Source organism: Heptranchias perlo, chromosome 32 (genome assembly GCF_035084215.1).
Source record: "Heptranchias perlo isolate sHepPer1 chromosome 32, sHepPer1.hap1, whole genome shotgun sequence".
NCBI classification, from domain to species: domain Eukaryota; kingdom Metazoa; phylum Chordata; class Chondrichthyes; order Hexanchiformes; family Hexanchidae; genus Heptranchias; species Heptranchias perlo.
In genome coordinates, this window is record NC_090356.1 from 19103255 (window position 1) to 19123307 (window position 20053).

Sequence of the window (20053 nt, forward strand, 5' to 3'; positions counted from 1 at the left end):
ATGTATGAAGGGCTAGTCACACAAAGAAAATTCTCTACAGATTCTTTGGGGATGGGACTGAGTTGGGGGATGATGGTACTGTGGTTAGTATTATATTATTTTGACTTGTACGAACATTTGATAAAGTCCTTCACAATGGACCTATGGCTAACATAAAATCTGATTAAATAAAAAAGGAAGCTGCCAACTGGAAAACAAATGCCCAGAAAAATAGTTTTAATAGGAAAGATTCAACCTATTCCATGGACTGTTACCAGGCCAGCCCCCGCACATCAGTTCTCCTAACCTCTATATCTTTTCTTTTGCAGGCATATCGCTGGATGTGGATGCAGATCGTGATGGTAAAGTCGAGAAAAATAATCCAAATAAGGTACTGAGAAAAAAATATTAGTCTTCACAGTTTATCTTTTACAAGATATCTGGGGGTCATTTTCATGCTCGCTGCTCGGGCAGTAAAGTGACAGAGCGGATTGCTCGCCCGATTTTCTACTTCCGTCCCACGATGCCTGTTGATCCTCTGCTTTAGGGCACACTTAATTTCTTCCCCAATATCCCATGAAAAAAATCAAGCTGCTTTTAAAGGTGCCAGTTGACTGAATAAGTACCTTCTTGGGGAGTTTTTCTGGGCGATTGCAGAATGGAGTATGAATGAATTGAGCTACTCAACTCTTACTGCCTCAAAATAACGCTGCAGGATAAAACTTACGCTCAATAGAGGAAACATTGCTGATGGGAGTCTCGCCCATCTGGCAGCAAATATAAGAAATTTGGGTGCACGCTGCCCACAATTACCTGATCATTAACATTATAAGTCAGAAAATCAAGCACTTGAATTTCTGATCAGTGCTGCCAGCAACCGAGGCTCTGGGCTGGCTGTGTAGACTCGTAAAATTGCCCATAAAATACCTGCATGAAATTACTTCCTGTGCTATTTTAACAATAACAACTTGCACTTATATAGCGCCATTAATGTAGTAAAGTGTCCCAAGGTGCTTCATAGGAGCGTTATTAGACAAAATTTGACACCAGAGATATTTGGACAGGTGACCAAAAGCTTGGCAAAAGAGGTAAGGTTTTAAGGAGCTTCTTAGAGGAGGAGAGAGAGGTAGAGAGGTTTAGGGAGGGAATTCCAGAGCTCAGGGCCTAGACAGCTGAAGCCCCAGCTGCCAATGGTGGGGCGAAGGAAATCGGGGATGCACAAGATAATAGGGGAAGAACGGCTCTGTTGAAATAGCATGCTGCTATACCACAGCATAATTTCAAGGCCCAATTATTTTCTTTTCTTTACCAGGCTTCTTGGTCGTGGGGTCCTAATGGACATGGAGCTGTTCTTCTTGTGAACTGTGACAAGGATGATGTGGCAGCTTCTGAACCTGACAAAAGTGATAATGCAGTGCCTATATTTGAAGGTAACAAGAAACACCTACTGTTTAGATACGTGCTGGCTGAGTCAGGCACAGTCAGACTCAGATCTTTATGGGCGTACATAAAAATATTGAGGTGTGACTAAAAAAAAACACAAAATCACCTCTTAATAGAGGTGACTGAAAACCAAGAAATATATAGATTTCTGGATACCTGAATCTTTATTTGCCTTAAAAATGGAGCTACCCCCATTATTGTACTGACAAATGTGTATTGTTTCTCTCTTTTTACAGACCTGGCAGACATGTCTCAAATGGTCCTGAGAACCGAAGGACCTAATTCTCTGCTACCTGGCTACAAACTCCAGCTGTACATTTCAACTTCCGACAATGAGAAAGCGCAGGTCTTCCAGCACAGCCTTAGTGAGTTTCCCTTCCTGTGAGTTTATCCATCTGACGGTCTGCAGAGGGACTATATCTTACTTAAACTCCCTCAGTCTTCCCTTCCTCCTACAATTTTCAGGTTTTTAAAACCCAAGCCTTGGCCCTTTCACCCAAAGGTTTCTGAATTTAAAATAAAATCCATCGCAAGAGAAACTCCACCTGCACAAGGGATTTGTGTGTGTCTGCCTACAGGAGCTGTGTGTATTTGAGGGCTCTTGAACACCAGACAATAGAAATATAAAAAATAAACTCCAGCTCATCCATCTATCTCTTCTGTAAACCTTAACACCACAACAGAAACAGGAGAGGGCCTATGCCTGGTACAATCTTAGTCACTGCAGTTTTTCACATGCCCAAACCTTTCTAATTACAAATGCTCTGCATTAAAACCCAGCAGTTTTATTTGTTGGCACTTTGGCCCAATTTTGGAAACATGAGATTGCAGCATAGTTGCCAGGACTGTTTTATAGTTACTGTTGCATTAGCAATTCATGTTACCATGTCTGTTGCCATCTTTTTTTTAAAAAAAACTTAATTCCACTCTCACTTTTTATCTCTTCTCTCTCTCTCTTCATTTTCACATTTGCATTAAAAATATTCTTATTTAGTGAAGCTGTTTAATTGTTATTTTACAATATTTCTTTTCTCTGAATTCTGCAGCAAGTATGATACACGTCCTGGGAAGAAAAAAGCTGTCATTTGTTATGGATTATACGAAAGGGAACAATGAATATAATTTCTTTGTTGAAGGGCTAAAGTTTCCAGATGAGGGTTTTAATAGCTTGGTGACCTTCAACCTCAGCCTGCTAAAACCAATGGTAAAATTCTAAGCTAATTTCTGCTGTATGGTATGTAGTACAATTGTATAAGTGGCAGGAATGGGTGCAGTAGTGGGTTTGACACTGACCTTGCACCACTGAGACCTTGCTTTGATTGGGATGCAAGTCTCCTCTGCCTTCAAGCCATAAAGTCCTATGTCAAATGAATTTGGACAGTCTCAGTCCATTTTCTAGTGCCTTATTTTGGCAATCATACTCAGATGCCATATGGAAGATCATTGGGAAATGGAAATTGTCACTGTGATATGCAGTAAAAGGTGCTCCCCTGAGGTTGGAGCTGAGGCACATTGTTGGAGCAGAGTAGAGAGAGGTTTACTCTGCACCTAACCTATCTATAGCTGAGCTGGGTGTGCTTGATGCTGACACTGGGTGCTTATAATGGGAAAACATTTCATTTTTAAGTGCTACCTCCCCCCCCTTGACGACCACAAAAAAATAATTTGAAAAGCTTTATCACCCTGAGCACTATAGGGCAGCTCGATGACATGGTATGTTTTTAAACACTGTCTTGGGCCCTCTGGGTTCAGGGTCCAACCCAAGCTGAAGCAGATTACGTCTCTTCTCTGTGTTGACTTTAAAATGTCTGGACTACTACATGGTGCGAATCAGAGAAATGTCTACCTAGATTGGAGGAAAACTCTAAGGGGCTGATGATATGACGCTGGTTGCTCGATGCTCAGCGGCACGTCGGGTGCTAGCTTTCTATACTATCGGGCACGAAGTCTACAATGTGCCTAAGACTCAGCACCCTTAAATGCATCCTAGCAGCACATAGTGTGCTGGGACCCTGTACACAAATCGTGCACTAGACTCATTGAGGCTGCAGGGAATATTTAAAATTAGGGGAGTCCCAAAAATACAACTGAAGTACCTGAGCAGTGCTCCAGTCACTCAGCACCTGCTTGGAACAGGTGCTGAATGAGAGTCTAGGTGGGTTGGGGTACATTTTGCTGTTGCTAGGGTGGGGTAAATAATCCAAAAGCAGTAACTAACTGCTCTACAGTTTTATCAAAAATCGATTCACACACTGATTTTGCACAGCATCATTTCCAGGCTGCAGGGTAGATAGGATTAGATTGCTTTATGCATTCATTTACCAATAATGTAAAACATAATGTCCAAAGTTAGATTTCATGGTACTAAGTTGTACTAAATAAAGCAAAGGGGATTACTGCTGGAAATTGAAATATCAATACAAATATAAATTAAAATGTTTCTGTAACTGTATCGCACTTTAACACTGTCTAACTCTCTTTCCAGACTGTTGGAGAGGCTCCTATTTTCACAGACCGAGTCATATTCCGCTTGGCTCCATGGATTATGACTCCTAATACTCTGGCTCCTGAGGAAGTGTTTGTGTGCTGGTAAGAGGCTGTTGCAGAGACTGGTTTTCCTTATGGATGCGGCATTGACTTCCCTAACCAAATGCTCCTGGATTTAGGTGTCTGCCTGGTGCCTAAATCAGCCAGCTGCAGTTTGGCTGAGTTTGGTCATGTAAGCCACTATCTGGCCATAGTGGAAACTTGACACTGACCACTGGGTTCGTTGAGTGTGCTTCGTGTTGGTTGAGTTTGGGGTGTCATTGGGGTCAGTCATGAAGGAGCCAGTGACTGAGTGTCAATTTCTATCAGGAGTGGGGACCTGATACGACAGGAAGGGGTGAATAATCCAATATAGTGACTGACTACCCTGCCGTTTTATCAAAAATCAGTTATTACTTCCTTTAGATCTACATTGAGCAGGTTCGATGAGTTACAGGAGTCTCCCATCTTTGAGAGCTTTACAACTGTATCAAAAGCCAGTGCCTGAAACTCACAGACTGGCTTGCCTTGTTTTTTTCTCGTTACCAAAATAGTTAACTACTAACATTATCGGTGTGACCTAGAATTCTAATTTTCTTGAAGTGCTAATTCCATTCCTGAAGCATTCCTGCCCTATTCAGTTAGTTCCAGTTCATAATAAATAGCATGAACGTCAAATGACAACAAAAAAAACAATGAAACTTATTAAAACCAGAAAGTGTTACTTTGTATTATATTTGTAAACAATTTTACAACACCAAGTTATAGTCCAGCAATTTTATTTTAAATTCACAAGCTTTTGGAGGCTACCTCCTTCCTCAGGTGAACGATTGTTTACAATTGTCAACCCCAGTCCATCACCGGCATCTCCACATTTGTATTATATGTTTGAGGTCAGTTGAATGAAGAAGGTTACTCGACCCATTTGTTCCCATCCTTTGTGAATATCAACACTGCTGGGACACTGGACCCATTACAGCTGTTTCTTAAATGAGTCCAGTGTCCTGGCCTCAAGCATGCTTTATAATAACCCTGTTTCAGCTGTTAATCACCGTCTGTGTAAAGAAATAATTTCTGGCATCTGTGATAAATTTGTGCTTCACAGCCCTGAGCCTTTGCCCACTTGTCTTGTTGTCCTGGCATATCTGAGAGCATTGTGCCACTTTACTTTCTCTACCCTATTATCTCATATATAGTTCTATTAGGATCCCCCTGACACATCTCTTTTTGAGGTTAAAAGAATTTGACATCATCTGAATGGGTAGCCAGCACAGATTAACCCCACTTTGGAATCTTCATTCTCATTTCTTTAGTGTACCAGGGAATAAAAAGTTCCTGAAGGAATTCACAGCTGTGGTGGAAAAGGCAAAGTGCAAGCTGACAGTTTGTCCAGAGGCTGTGAATTTCAAAGATCGTTGGATGCAGGTAAATATTACAATCTAATCCTAAAAATCCAGTCCATAGCATCAATAAGGGTTCTTGTGCAGCTCAGAGAGAGGTATTGACCATGGGAAAACAGATGTTGTAATATACAGAAACCAGATACATGTTAAAATCTGTCTGTGTTTTCTTCTGCCTCTCTCTCACTCTTTGTCACATTGATATTATTTTTGGTTCTTTTCCACAGTTCTTTTGTTTGACAGCCTGATGACAATTTCCATAAGTGGACTGTGTCCTTTATGATCTGAAATATGCTTCTTTTCACTTCCTGCCCTGCAGGATGCATGGACCCAGAGGTTAACAATTATCCAACTGCATCAAATTGCTCACTGCAATTACGTAGTCCATTTGTAGAAGTGAAATTATTATAGACCAGAGATGTGGCAGGGTAAAAGACACAAAGGATAATAGAAATCCAGAATTCTCTCCCCCAAAAGACTGTGGATGCTGGGACAATTGGAGCTTTCAAGATTGAGATTGATACATTTTTGTTAGGTAAAGGTATCAAGGAATATGGAGCTACGGCAGGTAAATGGAGTTGAGGTACAGACCAGCCATGATCTAATTGAATAGAGGTAAGGAATCTTACAACACCAGGTTATAGTCCAACAATTTTATTTTAAAATCACAAGTTTTCGGAGATTATCCCCTTCGTCAGGTGAATTCAGGTGAAGGGGCAGGAAGACGGGGCAGTTGGCATTCACTATTCCAGTTCTCCGGACTTTGTACTTTTGCTTTTTTTTTACCCCAAGAATCTGTTCTAACTACTGGAGAAGGGATGATGAGAGTTCTGATGAATTGTATATTACAAGTCTGTACTCTAGTTTACTCAAATTTCTCCGAAAGCTTGTGATTTTAAAATAAAATGGTTGGACTATAACCTGGTGTTGTAAGATTCCTTACATTTGTCCACCCCAGTCCATCACCGGCATCTCCACATCATAATTGAATAGAGGAGCAGGCTTGTGGGGCTGAATGGCCTACTCCTGTACCTATGTTCCTAAGACACAACTAAATTTTTTAAAAAATCTAGTGGAGTTATACAATCTGGCAAATTTGAGTAAACTAGAGTACAGACTTGTAATATACAATTCATCAGAGCTCTCATCATCCCTTCTCCAGTAGTTAGAACAGATTCTTGGGGTCAAAAAAAAGCAAAAGTACAAAGTCCGGAGAACTGGAATAGTGAATGCCAACTGCCCAGTCTTCCTGCCCCTTTGTAATCAAAGGTTGTGTTGAGCTGTAACCCTCAAGAAGGGAGTTTCATGGGATGTAGACTTATAGAACACTTTTTCTGAACATTCTTCAGAATCCTGCAATGACTAAAGAATTGGCAGATAAACTTTCCTTTTTATCTGTTTAATTTCTTTGAAGAAGGAAGGCTGACAAACTTTAAAGTTATTCCCAAAGAAAAATAACACTTTGTAGGTTTAGTGCAGTCCATGGCTACTTTCACTCATAAGTTACTTTCATTCTCAATTACACAGTATTAACTCAATGAAACCCCTCTTGGGATTGATGTTATAAAATTATGAATTTCATATAAATAATTCCTAATTCGGAATTATTCAGAGGACACCTTGCCCCTTCATCTGGCTGTACTTTCCATCACATGTCCTCAAACCATCACAGTGGTGGTGTGGCCCTTATCACCAAGTCACACCTTGGTCTCTTCCCCTATTCCTCTGGCACCTTCGCCTCCTTTGAACCCCTCACTTTGTTCCATGCCTCTCACCTCTCCTTTAAAATCCTTATTGTCCACCACCTCCCCATATTCTATCCTGACTTTCTCACCGAGATAGCCTCCTTCCTTTCCTCTCTCAGCCTCTGTAGAGCGTCTCCTCATCCTCAGTAATTTCAACTTCCATCTCATCTCTCCTTGCCTTCCCTCCCTGAATTCACTGCCCTCCTGTCCTCCCAAACTTCACCCTTCATACAAACTCTCCTAACCATATTCACAGCCACCTTTTTGACTTTTCCATCTTCTGTAGCTTCCCTACTTCCAACATCTCAATTGCTGACAAGGCCAACTCCCACCCTCTTCCAATCCCATTTCCTTCTGAATCTGCTCCTGGAAAATACTCTCTCCCAAGTCACTTACAACTGCACTTTCAAACTCCCAGCTGCTTAGCCTTTGGCACTCCATTCACCACAATACGTCTGCAGCCATTGATTTTGAAGAAGTACTTAATCAAGTACTCCCTTACCTCCACCTTCAATGCCCTTGTCCCCAGCACAACCTTTACTGTCTCTCATCCCAGTCATTTTTTTTGTATGGCCTCCATCATTGCTCCCTGGGGCGCTGTGTTGTAGTCATCTGGCGCACAACTGGCTTAACCACTATTGTCAGATCTGACTGAACCACATCAAGCACTATCAGGCCTCACTCATCTCTTCAAAAACCGCCCACTTATCCAGGATCATCCTGGAGAGCAAAGATAACACCCGGATTCTTTTTAAAATAGGGGAAAAAGGAATGTGCGAGCGCAGATATCGACAACAATAGTTAGAATCATAGAATCATAGAAGTTTACAACATGGAAACAGGCCCTTCAGCCCAACATGTCCATGTCGCCCAGTTTATACCACTAAGCTAGTCCCAATTGCCTGCACTTGGCCCATATCCCTCTATACCCATCTTACCCATGTAACTATCCAAATGCTTTTTAAAAGACAAAATTGTACCCGCCTCTACTACTGCCTCTGGCAGCTCGTTCCAGACACTCACCACCCTTTGAGTGAAAAAATTGCCCCTCTGGACCCTTTTGTATCTCTCCCCTCTCACCTTAAATCTATGCCCTCTCGTTATAGACTCCTCTACCTTTGGGAAAAGATTTTGACTATCTACCTTATCTATGCCCCTCATTATTTTATAGACTTCTATAAGATCACCCCTAAACCTCCTACTCTCCAGGGAAAAAAGTCTCAGTCTATCCAACCTCTCCCTATAAGTCAAACCATCAAGTCCCGGTAGCATCCTAGTAAATCTTTTCTGCACTCTTTCTAGTTTAATAATATCCTTTCTATAATAGGGTGACCAGAACTGTACACAGTATTCCAAGCGTGGCCTTACCACCCTATCCACCTGTGACTCCACTTTCAAGGAGCTATGAACCTGTACTCCTAGATCTCTTTGTTCTATAACTGTCCCCAACGCCCTACCATTTCTTCAGCTTATATTTTTTGGCTGCTGTCTCCTCGGTTCCGAGGCACTACTCAGATAAAGTCAAGATCTCTTGTTTTTTTTCCATCTTGTGGTTTTATATCTGCTGGTTGATTTGGATATCTTTAGCTATGGCTCTCCCTTTTTGTTCCTTATTTTGTCCTATTTATCGCTGGATCTTTTCCTCCTTCATTCTCCCTTTCTCTTTTGTCTGACTCTTCTCTTCATACACTTTGTGATTTACAGCTTCCCCTTACTCAATCTGCAGGTTTGTCTGTACATTTAGCTTCTTCTATCTTCTCTCATGTGCTTTTCACATTCTGTCCATCTCAACTGTTCTTTTTTGTCTCACTCTTTGTTTCTTCCTCTGTCTTCACATTGTCAGCCTTGACTCTGTAGTAGCACTCTCACCTCTGAGTCAGAAGGTCATGTACTCTGGGGTTTAAGCCCCACTCCGGAGACTTGAGCACATAATCTTGGCTGACACTTCAATGCAGTACTGAGGGACTGTGCACTGTCAGAGGTGCAGTCTTTCATATGAGACACTAAATTAAGGCCCCGTCTCCCTCTCAGGTAGATGTGGAAGATCCCATAGCACTATTTGAAGAAGAGCAGGGAAGTACTCTTAGAGTTCTGGCCAATATTTATCCCTCAACCGAAATCACTGAAAACAGAATATCTCATTGCTGTTTGTGGAACCTTGCTGTGTGCAAATTGCTGCGTTTTGCTACATTACCACAGTGACTACAATTCTAAAGTACTTCATTGGCTGCTAAGCGCTTTGGGATGTCCTGAGGTATGAAAGGCCCTATATAAATCAAGGTCTTTCATCCTTCTCTTCCTGAGGGATATCCATGTTGATCTTTTTTCATTCTTACAGGATGAAATTGAATTTGGTTACACAGAGGCCCCTCACAAGTACTTCCCAGTCGTGCTGGATTCTTCTCGAGATGGTGGATTGGAGGACTTTCCTTACCAAAACCTCCTGGTGAGATGCAGTGTTATTGTGGTGTGTGACTGTATTTATTTTTAATGTCTTTTCCCACCTTTCCTAAGATTTTAACTGCTGCTGGGATCATGTTCCATAGTTGCTGGCACTCTTCTCATACATTGCCCAAGTGGTCATTCTTCAGCCTGGACAGTGAACATCAGCAGGCTATTTGACAGTAGGGGGCATCACAGCTTCGCCTAATCATGTCCTCAGTTGACTTTCACACAGAGGTACACTTTTGAGCAGGAGGCACTGGATAGTGATCAGGAGCAATCTTTGGGACAGAGTATTAAGGGTATTAACAGCCTAACTGAGGTGTATTCTACAATTAGTCCATACTGTACCTGATCTGGGAGTGCTTGATGCTATTAATAGGGATAAAAAGGTGGAAAAAATGTCTGTTTCTTTCACCTTGAGAATACAAAAATTCATTAAACATCTAATTTTAATGAAGTATTTATTTTTTAAAAACTTGACAACTTGACTCCCATATTTTCTGTCGTCATATATTTCTCCAGGGCCCAGATTTTGGACATGTAACCAGAACATCTGATGAGGTCAACAGCCTGGACTCCTTTGGGAATCTGGAGGTCAGCCCTCCAGTGACCGTGAATGGAAAAAAATATCCAATGGGCAGGATTATCATCGGAAGCGCTTTTCCCACGTAAAGTTATTTTATTAATTTTGGGGGAAGAGAGACCAAGGTGAAGGGTTCTCCCCCCATCTCTCCTGGGGTACATGTCTCAGGTGCCAGCCACCCTCCAGTACTCCAGTACCTTGCCCTAGTGACTATTCTTCATCTGTGAGCCTAGATGGTGAGAGCCAGTAAGCTTTTTGATGTGCCCTAGTGTGACCCCTCTATGTCCTTTATTTTTTTTTAAGTTCAGTCTTACAACAAGCATTTCTATTTTTTGAAGTAATTTTTAATTGGACAAACATGAAGCTTGATCAGCCTTTAAATCCAACATGGAATCACAATTCTCAATCTGTACAGCTCTGGTTACTCAGCACATCAGGAGAGAGGTACGTTGAGCAGTGGTAAGTTATGCAAAAAGGCTGACCTCACTTTACCTGGCAAAGTCAACCCGTTTGTGTGCAGACATGATATCATCTGCATGTGTGCAGCTTGCATTATTGGACACCCACACCTTCTCTATGTGCCTCGAATTTGCTGAGGATCTTTGTCCAAAATGTGGGGTCCATTGTCTTAAACAACAGGCCAGAACTGCTATAAAAACAGAAAATGCTGGAAATACTCATCAAGTCAGACAGCATCTGTGGAGAATCAGTGTTAACGTTTCAGGTCGATGACCTTTCATCAGAACCCACCTGAAATGTTAACTGTTTCTTTCTCCACAGATGCTGCCCGGCTTGCTGAGTATTTCCAGCATTTTCTGTTTTTATTTCAGATTTCCAGCATCCGCAGTATTTTGCTTTTGAGGCCAGAACTACTGGTTGTGAGCAGGAAATGGTTGCCCTTATGAAACAGCAGGGGAAACTGGTAAAGAAGTGAACTGTTCAAACTAGATACATTCCAACAGGTTTGGTTCTCTGGTCTTAGTTGATTCTCGTCCCTGATCCAGGCTTTGGGAATAATTTCAAAAAGCAGAGATCCAGATTCCAAATATTAAACCTTATAAGTTTTGAAAGTTTTCTTCTTGAGAGCTTGAAGGTTGTTAATATGTAAATATGTATTTTGTTTTATTGCTCTAGTACTTCTGGTGGGAGAAGCATGGCAAAGGTCATTCGGAACTTCCTGTATGCTCAGAAAGTACAGTCTCCTAATGAGGACTACTCTGACTGGTTGTATGTGGGTCACGTTGATGAGTTCATGAGCTTTGTTCCAGCACCTGACAGAAAGGTAACCAATTATGTTGTATTTTGTGATCAGAATCAGACCCATATAAATTTACTTCATTCTTTGTGATCTATTTTAAAAGTCTGTGTGATTAGAAATAATGGCATTGGCAACACATAAAATATGAACAACAGACAATGAATAGTGCAACCTGAGGGCTGTGGCATCTGGCAAAGGGACTAAAAGAGGTTCTATTGGGTTCACCACCACAGTTCTCCCATATTTCAGCTGGTTAAGGCAGTGTGTAGCTGAGCCATACAGACAATAACGATACCAAGTTTGATCCCCAGTCTGTGCTGAGTTAGTTGGGTGGTTGTAAGATTGCTAAAACTGGCCTCAGCACATTTGGATTGGGGAGGTGAATATTGGCGTCTCCTGGAATTGGGATAAAGTTTTGGCAGTGATTTCCCTATGATGAATAGCCCGCTGACGCTCAAACCCAAATTTTAGAGTCAGGAACACACGTTTGTTGAGCGCATCACAGATTCCAGTAGACGTTTTCCATTTATCAGAGGTCCGAACAGCTTTGGAATATGAGACATAGAGATAGATAGATAGATAGATAGATTTGGGTGCTGCTGGCAAGGCTGGCTTTTATTGTCCATCCCTGAGAATGTGGTGGTGGGCCTTCTACTGTAGTGGAACATAATATTTGGAAAAATATGGTACAATTTTATGTTCACTTGAAGAATAATGATATCTGTATAATATTCTGAAAAATAAAGGGTCATTCAACCTGAGAATATTTTGTCCAAATGCACTCTAAGGGAATCGGAAATGCTTGATTCCGATATCAAAGTCTCCCTTGTACCTGCAGGGTTTCCGGCTTCTCCTGGTCAGTCCTGATGTCTGCTGCAAGCTGTTCATGAAGCTGCAACAAGAAGGTCATGGTGAAGCCCAGATGTTTGAAGGTGAGCTTCTGACCAGCTATGCTACTCAAATAGAAGGCCATGGTTTATACGTCAAACCCAATTCTCCTCCCGCAGAGTTGGTGCTGTTTGCACAGCTCAAATTTGCAGAACATCCCCCGTGTAAAGATGTGTGTTCTGTGCTGGTGCAGCACTGGGTGAAGTGAACACGGATCTTTGAGTTTGATGACTCAAGCCATTTTTGTACATGATTATTTGCTGTTGGAAAGGGGGAAACCCAAGATCAAGAGACACACATGGGGTTGTGGCTTTGGTTCCCTGCATGAATTCATGATCTTAGTTGAATGAGGGACTTGCAGAGTGGAGGCTAGGTGCCTCTTCACAGATGGGGCACTTTCTGGACACCTTCCATAGACCAAGATATGCTGAGGTGTTTTCATTGAAAGGGATGATAAACAGAAATGGCAGTAACATGGAATCACAAAAAGTTTGGAGAGAATCACTGATCCATCAGCAACTGTAGGTTTGAAAAGATATTCTGGTCATTACAGCTTGCTGGGCTAACATGGTGGCACCATGTGGTGTTGGAACAAGGTTGAGGCTTTTCTGGTCCGTCCATCCTTGTATTCCCTCAAGAAAATAACCCTCAAATTTAAACATAATTCCGGAAGTGGGGGGCACTGTCTTCCTTCACTGTCTCTGCAATAACACATGTGGCAAAATCTGCACCCACTTACTGAGAAAAGGATGGACACATTCTTTACTGGGTTGTCTACCTGCAGTCAGAGAGAAAACTACATGGGGAGGTAAAAGAGAACATAGGAGGAGCAGACTTTCTGCTGTCTGGGTGGGAGGAAGGAGTTACTTATTCATTGTAGCGAAAGTGCTCCTCCTCAGAAAGGTGCCTCCTTTTGGTTGAGGACAACTTGGTCCGTTGATGGGTTTGCTGAGCCATACCCGTAGGGACATCACTGGAATAGCAGATGTTGCTGATTATATTTTCAAAGCTTTCTAAAGCTGCTTTGACTTTGTCTCCAAAGAAGCTGCTCCCTCAAAAATGTACTCTATTAGCCTCATATGCAAGTTAGGCAAAGAGCCTGAAATTGAGCCATACAAGTCGGCATAGGACAATATCCTAGGTAGCCATCTTGGCTCCTCTTTATAGGAAGGTCACGGCCAAATGCTGCAATGTGGGGTTGGGTTGAACCAGTCTGATTAAGATAGGCTGCAAAATAAAAATGGCTTTGTTGGAAACAGTGCAAGAAATTTAAAATCACAAAATAAACTTGATAAACTGAAGAAAATTTCCTTCGTGCAGGTTGGGGTTCTGAACTGCTTACTAGCAAACAGAATGTGGATAAGTATTGATTGAGTTTCTCTGCCATGGGAAACAACTGGGAGGATGATGTGCTGCTGACAGGAGAAACTAAAGACACATCACAGATCTAAGTCTTAGTCAGCAGAGTAGTAGAACCACCTATACATGGGTGTGAATTTCTGAAAGATACCTTGTCCCAAGTCATTCTTTTTCCCTATGTGGAATGACAGCAATTCCTTTTTGTTTGTGGAGATTAAAGGAATGAAGAATTCATCTTTCTTTGGTTATTGCTGACAACTATTATAGCTTTGATGTGAAGCCTCAGCTTTGTTTCTTTTTCCTGGGCTTTGTGCAATTGTGAGAAATTATCAAACAATCTACAAATTCCATAAATATGGGCAGATGTCTCCAAAGAGGATTGTACGTGGTCAAGAAAGAGGTGTGGACAGCAGATCATTAATGGGTGGAACTGCCGGTCTCTCTCAAGCCTCATTGTAAAGTTAATGAGGAGATATTCAAGGAGCCAGCTGAATAAGAAACAGTATTACTTTGTGTTTCTCAACCAGGTCTAAAGAAACAAACAGTCAAAATTAATGAAATCCTAAGCAATCAAAAACTGCGAGACGATAACACTTATGTACAGGTGAGTCAATAAGTCAACAGTAGTGTAATTGTGTTCTTGTATGAAAATTATTGCATAACTATTTCAAATTCTCTCTGCCCTCCTCTTAGCAATGCATTGATTGGAACCGAGATGTCCTGAAGAGGGAATTGGGATTGGATGAAGAAGATATTATTGATATGCCTGGGTTGTTTGAGTTGAACAAGTCTCATCAAGCAGCAGGAGCATTCTTTCCAAATATGGTAAGTGGAAACTGGTGATGGTGGCTGACTTGGTCTCAGCATCTGCTTGCTGGCTTGCTGGTTGCGTGGAGGTGCATAACAGTATCCATTTGAACCAACCCATCCCCACAGGGAGATGCCTGGTCTCTGCTCAGCACCTCTGCAGGAACTGAGCCTTGGCTTAGATAAATTACAAACATAATATGGGACCTATTTTGTGTGTCAACTATGAGAAATTAATTGTCAGAATGGGTATTTGTTTTATCTGCCTTCCCCTCCTCCTTCAGTTTTCTTTGTTCATTATCCACTTGATCATCATAGAAACATAGAAAATAGGAGCAGGAGTAGGCCATTCAGCCCTTCGAGCCTGCCTCGCCATTCAATATGATCATGGCTGATCCTCTATCTCAATACCATATTCACGCTCTCTCCCCATACCCCATGATGCCTTTTGTGTCTAGAAATCTATCTAGCTCCTTCTTAGATATATTCAGTGACTTGGCTTCCACAGCCTTCTGTGGTAAAGAATTCCACAGGTTCACCACCCACTGAGTGAAGAAATTTCTCCTCATCTCAGTCCTAAATGTCCTACCCCGTATCTTGAGACTGTGACCCCTCATTCTAGAACCCCCAGCTAGGGAAAACATCCTCCCTGCATCCAGTCTGTCTAGCCCGGTTAGAATTTTATACGTTTCAAGGAGATCCCCTCTCATTCTTCTAAACTCTAGTGAATACAAGCCTAGTCAACCCAATCTCTCCTCATACGACAGTCCCACCATCACAGGAATCAGTCTGGTGAACCTTCGCTGCACTCCATCTATGGCATGTATATCCTCTCTTAGGTAAGGAGACCAAAACTGCACACAATACTCCAGGTGTGGTCTCACCAAAGCTCTGTATAACTGCAGTAAGACATCCTTGCTCCTGTACTCAAATCCTCTTGCAATGAAGGCCAGCATACCATTTGCCTTCCTGCTTGCTGCACTTGCATGTTTGCTTTCAGTGACTGGTGTACAAGAACACCCAGGTCCCTTTGTACATCAACATTTCCCAATCTATCACCATTTAAATAATACTCTTTATCCACTTGATCATCATAGAAACATAGAAAATAGGAGCAGAAGTAGGTCATTCGGCCCTTCGAGCCTGCTCCGCCATTCAATAACATCATGGCTGATCTTCTATCTCAATACCATATTCCCGCTCTCTCCCCATACCCCTTGATGCCTTTTATGAGTAGAAATCTATCTATCTCCTTCTTAGATATATTCAGTGACTTGGCCTCCACAGCCTTCTGTGGTAGAGAATTCCACAGGTTCACCACCCACTGAGTGAAGAAATTTCTCCTCATCTCAGTCCTAAATGCCCAACCCCTTTCTGTTTTTCCTTCCGAAGTGGATAACTTCGCATTTATCCACATTATACTACATCTGCCACGTATTTGCCTACTCACTCAACTTGTCTAAATCGCCTTGAAGCCTCTTTGCATCCTCCTCACAACTCACAATCCCACCTAGTTTTGTGTCATCAGCAAACTTGGAAATATTACATTTGGTTCCCTCATTCAAATCATTGATATATATTGTGAATAGCTGGGGCCGAAGCACTGATCCCTGCAGTACCCAACTAGTCAGCGCTTGCTACCCCGAAAAAGACCCATTTATTCCTACTCTCCGTTTCCTGTCTGTTAACCTATTTTCAATCCATGCCAGTATATTACCCCCAATCCCATGTGTTTTAATTTTGCACTTTATCCTTTTCCTCCTCATCATCCTATAATTTTTGTCCTCTGCTTTTGTCTTTCACTCATTTATCTCCCCTCTCTCTCAGTCTTTCTCTTTCTCGCTACCTTCTTTGTCTGTGACCCTCTTATTTGTCTCATGCTTCTTTCTCTTATTATCATTCTGACTGTTTGAAAGTGCTAATGAGTAAAAGTACTCTTTCTTTCTCTGTCCCTTTAGGTGAACATGATAGTTCTCGGCAAACACCTGGGCATTCCAAAACCGTTTGGACCTCTGATAAATGGAAAATGTCCACTGGAATCTGCAGTGTGCTCAGCACTAGAACCACTTGGCCTGGATTGTAACTTCATCGATGACTTTGCTGCTTACCATTTGTTGAGTGGAGAAGTTCACTGCGGCTCCAATGTTCGTCGGAAATCATTTGCTTTGAAGTGGTGGAATATGGAGATGTAATTACCAGTTACAATTGCCACGAGTAACAAAACATTGCTTCAGTTTTTATTTTGTTTTGTGCGGCCTAGATAACATGCAACCTGCTGACAACAGACTCGTGTCTAACAATACCCACACAGTGACAGTCAAAGTGCCTCGAGTCCTTTTGTCTGAACCTAACATCTGTGTTCAGTCAGTCCCTCTCAGGAATGAGTTGAATTTTACAAAGAAAAAAACAACCTGCTATCGAAACCTTAATTGTTCTTATCTGGAATTTACTTTCCTATTGGGCCAAAGATTCTCGGGACTAGGGGGAGCAGAAAAGCAGTGCAGTTCTCATGGGAAGGCATCAGTTGGGGGTGGAGCCCGGATCTAGATTATCAACCTGCACAACTTCCAGCAAAAATTCTGATTGATGGAAGGAGGAGTGGTGGGCGAGTCTTTCGTCCATCTCTCCAGAATGAAAGCAAGCTTTGGCCTCCCCAGGCTACCCCAAGACTTCCACCCAACATGTCACCAGATAAGCCCAGGGGAACGTACGACAGCTATGAGCTAGCATAGATCCTATACTAGGTTTTAGGTAGGCCCCTAAACTGCCCAAAACAAAAGGTTATTGATCCCAGAGGGGTACCATTACATTTCTATTGATGAACCTATGCTCCCTCAAGAGTATTTCAAAAATTTCTGTGCCCATGTTTCTTTGGCTCTTCCCACATCTCATGATTCATGTTGGAACGGGCACCTCTGTTGCATTGCTACAGAAGCTGGCCACCCACCGTCTGTAAGAAAATGATCCAGGATTTGGGAAGGGGGTCAATGCCAGGGCTCAGTAGTGGTCAGATGCTGCATTTCTGGTGGTAGAGCAGAGGGAATTTCAGCTCAATGTCCCTCGCAAATCGTTATCAATTGTTTTTTAGCTATGTGTAAGCCACGTGTGTTTTTGAGTACAGTAGATGCTGGCAGCTTAATTTCACCGCCTTATGTGTTGAAAATATTGACAAGAAAAGTAGAACATTTTTTTTATACCTATGCATCATAGCCAAGCTCAATTCTATTCTCACCTGACATCTCATACTTTCCACCAAGGATCAATGGATGGAGATCAGCAGCAGGATTCCTGGGGAACCTTGATTTTCTCCTCCATACCCCAGGGATGCTAAGTCCAGTTGCAGTGCCATACTGTTACCTTAGCTAATACTAGCTAACTCAACATAGCCCAGGAGTTGAACCTGGAACTTTATGGACATCCCTCATCGGAAAAACAAATTTGAGCCAAGAGACAGCGAGAAGTATAATTCTAATAGGTCAGTAAACCCAATGGTTTGGAAACAAAATGCAAATTGGCACAGTAGAACTTGAGATTATACTCATAGTGCAAGTTTCTGATTTTGTTAGGAGGAGTGCCAAGTGTAGGGTGATTCCAGTAACAAGGTCATTCCTGTGCTGAAACTCTCTTTGTGAATGAAATTCAAGTTCTAGGCAGGGCTAAGACCTTGAGGCCTATGCATTGGGCCTTTGTTCCAGCTGTGGCTCTAAACAGCATTACTTCAATCCCTAGAAATGAGATGTCTAAAGAAAGAACTTACATTTATATAGCATCTTTCACAATATAATGTAGTAAACATGGCAGCCAATTTGCACACAGCAAGGTCCCATAAACACCAATGAAATAAATGATCAGATCATCTGTCTTTGCTGTTGGTAAGGGACAAATATTGGCCAGGAGATCAGGAGAACTCCCCTGCTCTTCTTTTAATAGTGCCATGGGATCTTTTACATCCACCTGAGAAGGCAGATAGGGCCTCAGTTTAACATCTCATCTGAAGGACAGCACCTCCAACAGTGCAGCACGTCCTCAGTACTGCCCTGTAATGTCTTGCCTAGATTATGTCTGACTTGGACCTAGGCAATCTAGACACTCTCTTAAGCCTCATTAATATTGTCCTTTGCAAACTAAGGTGCTTCTATTTCAAGAACAGTGTAAATGTCTTGGACCATGTCTCAAAGCGGTTTTCACCAGATCGACCTTTGTTCTTAATATATAATTGGTCTATAAAGAAACAAATCTGCCGTGAAATTGCTCTCCAGTGATGCTACAGTGGCATGGTCCACTGACAAAAAGGATTCTGTTTGATTATTACGCTTTTACTGCACCATTCCATTGAGATACACAAAACCGCAGAAGACAGTGGGGGTGAAATTTGACTTGGGCAGGGACATAAAACAAGTGGTATCGTATCTGTCGCCAATTACACGTCCCGCCCGATATTAAGTCCCATTGATGTCAATCCCATTTTGCAGCCCCGCCCAAGTCGAATTTCACCCTCTCTGACTGCAAAAGACATGCAGAAGCTTTGGGAGGGCTTTGCAAGCTCTATATCAACCCGTGACTTAGAGAAATAGTAATTTAAACTAATTATGTTTGGTGCATATATATACAACTGCAGCCTTCAAAGGGTTATTGCAAACAATAAAGATTTGATCAAAGTGTTGACTACTTCGTGTTACTGAATTACTCACATTTACCCCGTAACAGAACATTGACTCCCTCCCTAAATCTCTCCGCCTTTCCTCCGTTAAGTTAAAGGCGCTATATAAATGCAAGTTGTTGTTATATTGTATAAACTGGAGCAATACATCTGTCCAGGTATAGAAAGAACTTGCATTTATTTAGTGTCTTTTGGGTGTAAAAGAAATGACAGCCATCCGTGGCTAAGTAAAGAAATTAAGGACAGTATCCGACTAAAAACAAGGACATATAAGGTAGCCAAACTTAGTGGGAGGATAAAAGATTGGGAAGTCTTCAAAAGACAGCAAAAAGTAACTGAAGGATTGATTAAGAAAGGGAAGATAGATTATGAAAATAAATTAGCAAAAAATATAAAAACAGATAGCAAGAGTTTCTATAGTTATATAAAAAGAAAAAGGGTGGCTAAGGCAAACGTAGGTCCCTTAGAGGATGAGACTGGGAAATTAATGGTGGGAAACATGGAGATGGCAAAAATGCTGAACAAATATTTTGTTTCAGTCTTTATGGTAGAGGACACTATGAATATCCCAACACTGGACAAACAGGGGGCTCTAGGGGGGGAGGAGCTAAATACGATTAAAATCACTAAGGAATTGATACTCAGTAAAATAATGGGACTCAAGGCGGATAAATCCCCTGGACCTGATGGCTTACATCCGAGGGTCTTGAGGGAAGTGGCAGTAGGGATTGTGGATGCTTTGGTAATAATTTTCCAAAATTCTCTGGACTTGGCAAAGGTCCCGGCAGATTGGAAAACTGCTAATGTAACACCCTTATTTAAAAAGGGTAGTAGGCAGAAGGCTGGAAATTATAGACCAGTTAGCCTAACATCTGTGGTGGGTAAAATTTTAGAATCTATTATTAAGGAGACAGTAGCGGAACATTTGGATAAACATAATTTAATAGGACAAAGTCAGCA

The 20053-nt window shown here is 41.8% G+C and overlaps 1 protein-coding gene across 7 annotated transcripts in view; it reads left to right on the plus strand.

The window, feature by feature from the left end:
• LOC137301124 (protein-arginine deiminase type-2-like) overlaps positions 1–19091 on the plus strand; it is a 40721-nt gene extending 21630 nt beyond the window's left edge. For 6 of the 7 annotated variants that reach the window (XM_067970551.1, XM_067970550.1, XM_067970553.1 and 3 more), the window contains 13 exons: positions 309–370; positions 1292–1409; positions 1659–1787; positions 2469–2626; positions 3908–4011; positions 5262–5373; positions 9432–9539; positions 10061–10206; positions 11256–11403; positions 12218–12311; positions 14130–14230; positions 14320–14451; positions 16392–19091. In XM_067970551.1, the coding sequence (XP_067826652.1) occupies positions 309–370; positions 1292–1409; positions 1659–1787; positions 2469–2626; positions 3908–4011; positions 5262–5373; positions 9432–9539; positions 10061–10206; positions 11256–11403; positions 12218–12311; positions 14130–14230; positions 14320–14451; positions 16392–16625 (1646 nt within the window). In that variant the 3' untranslated portion in view covers positions 16626–19091. The remainder of the gene's footprint in view (positions 1–308; positions 371–1291; positions 1410–1658; positions 1788–2468; positions 2627–3907; positions 4012–5261; positions 5374–9431; positions 9540–10060; positions 10207–11255; positions 11404–12217; positions 12312–14129; positions 14231–14319; positions 14452–16391) is intronic. The other variant, XM_067970556.1, reaches the window with a different exon arrangement.
• The last annotated feature ends 962 nt before the right edge of the window (positions 19092–20053 follow it).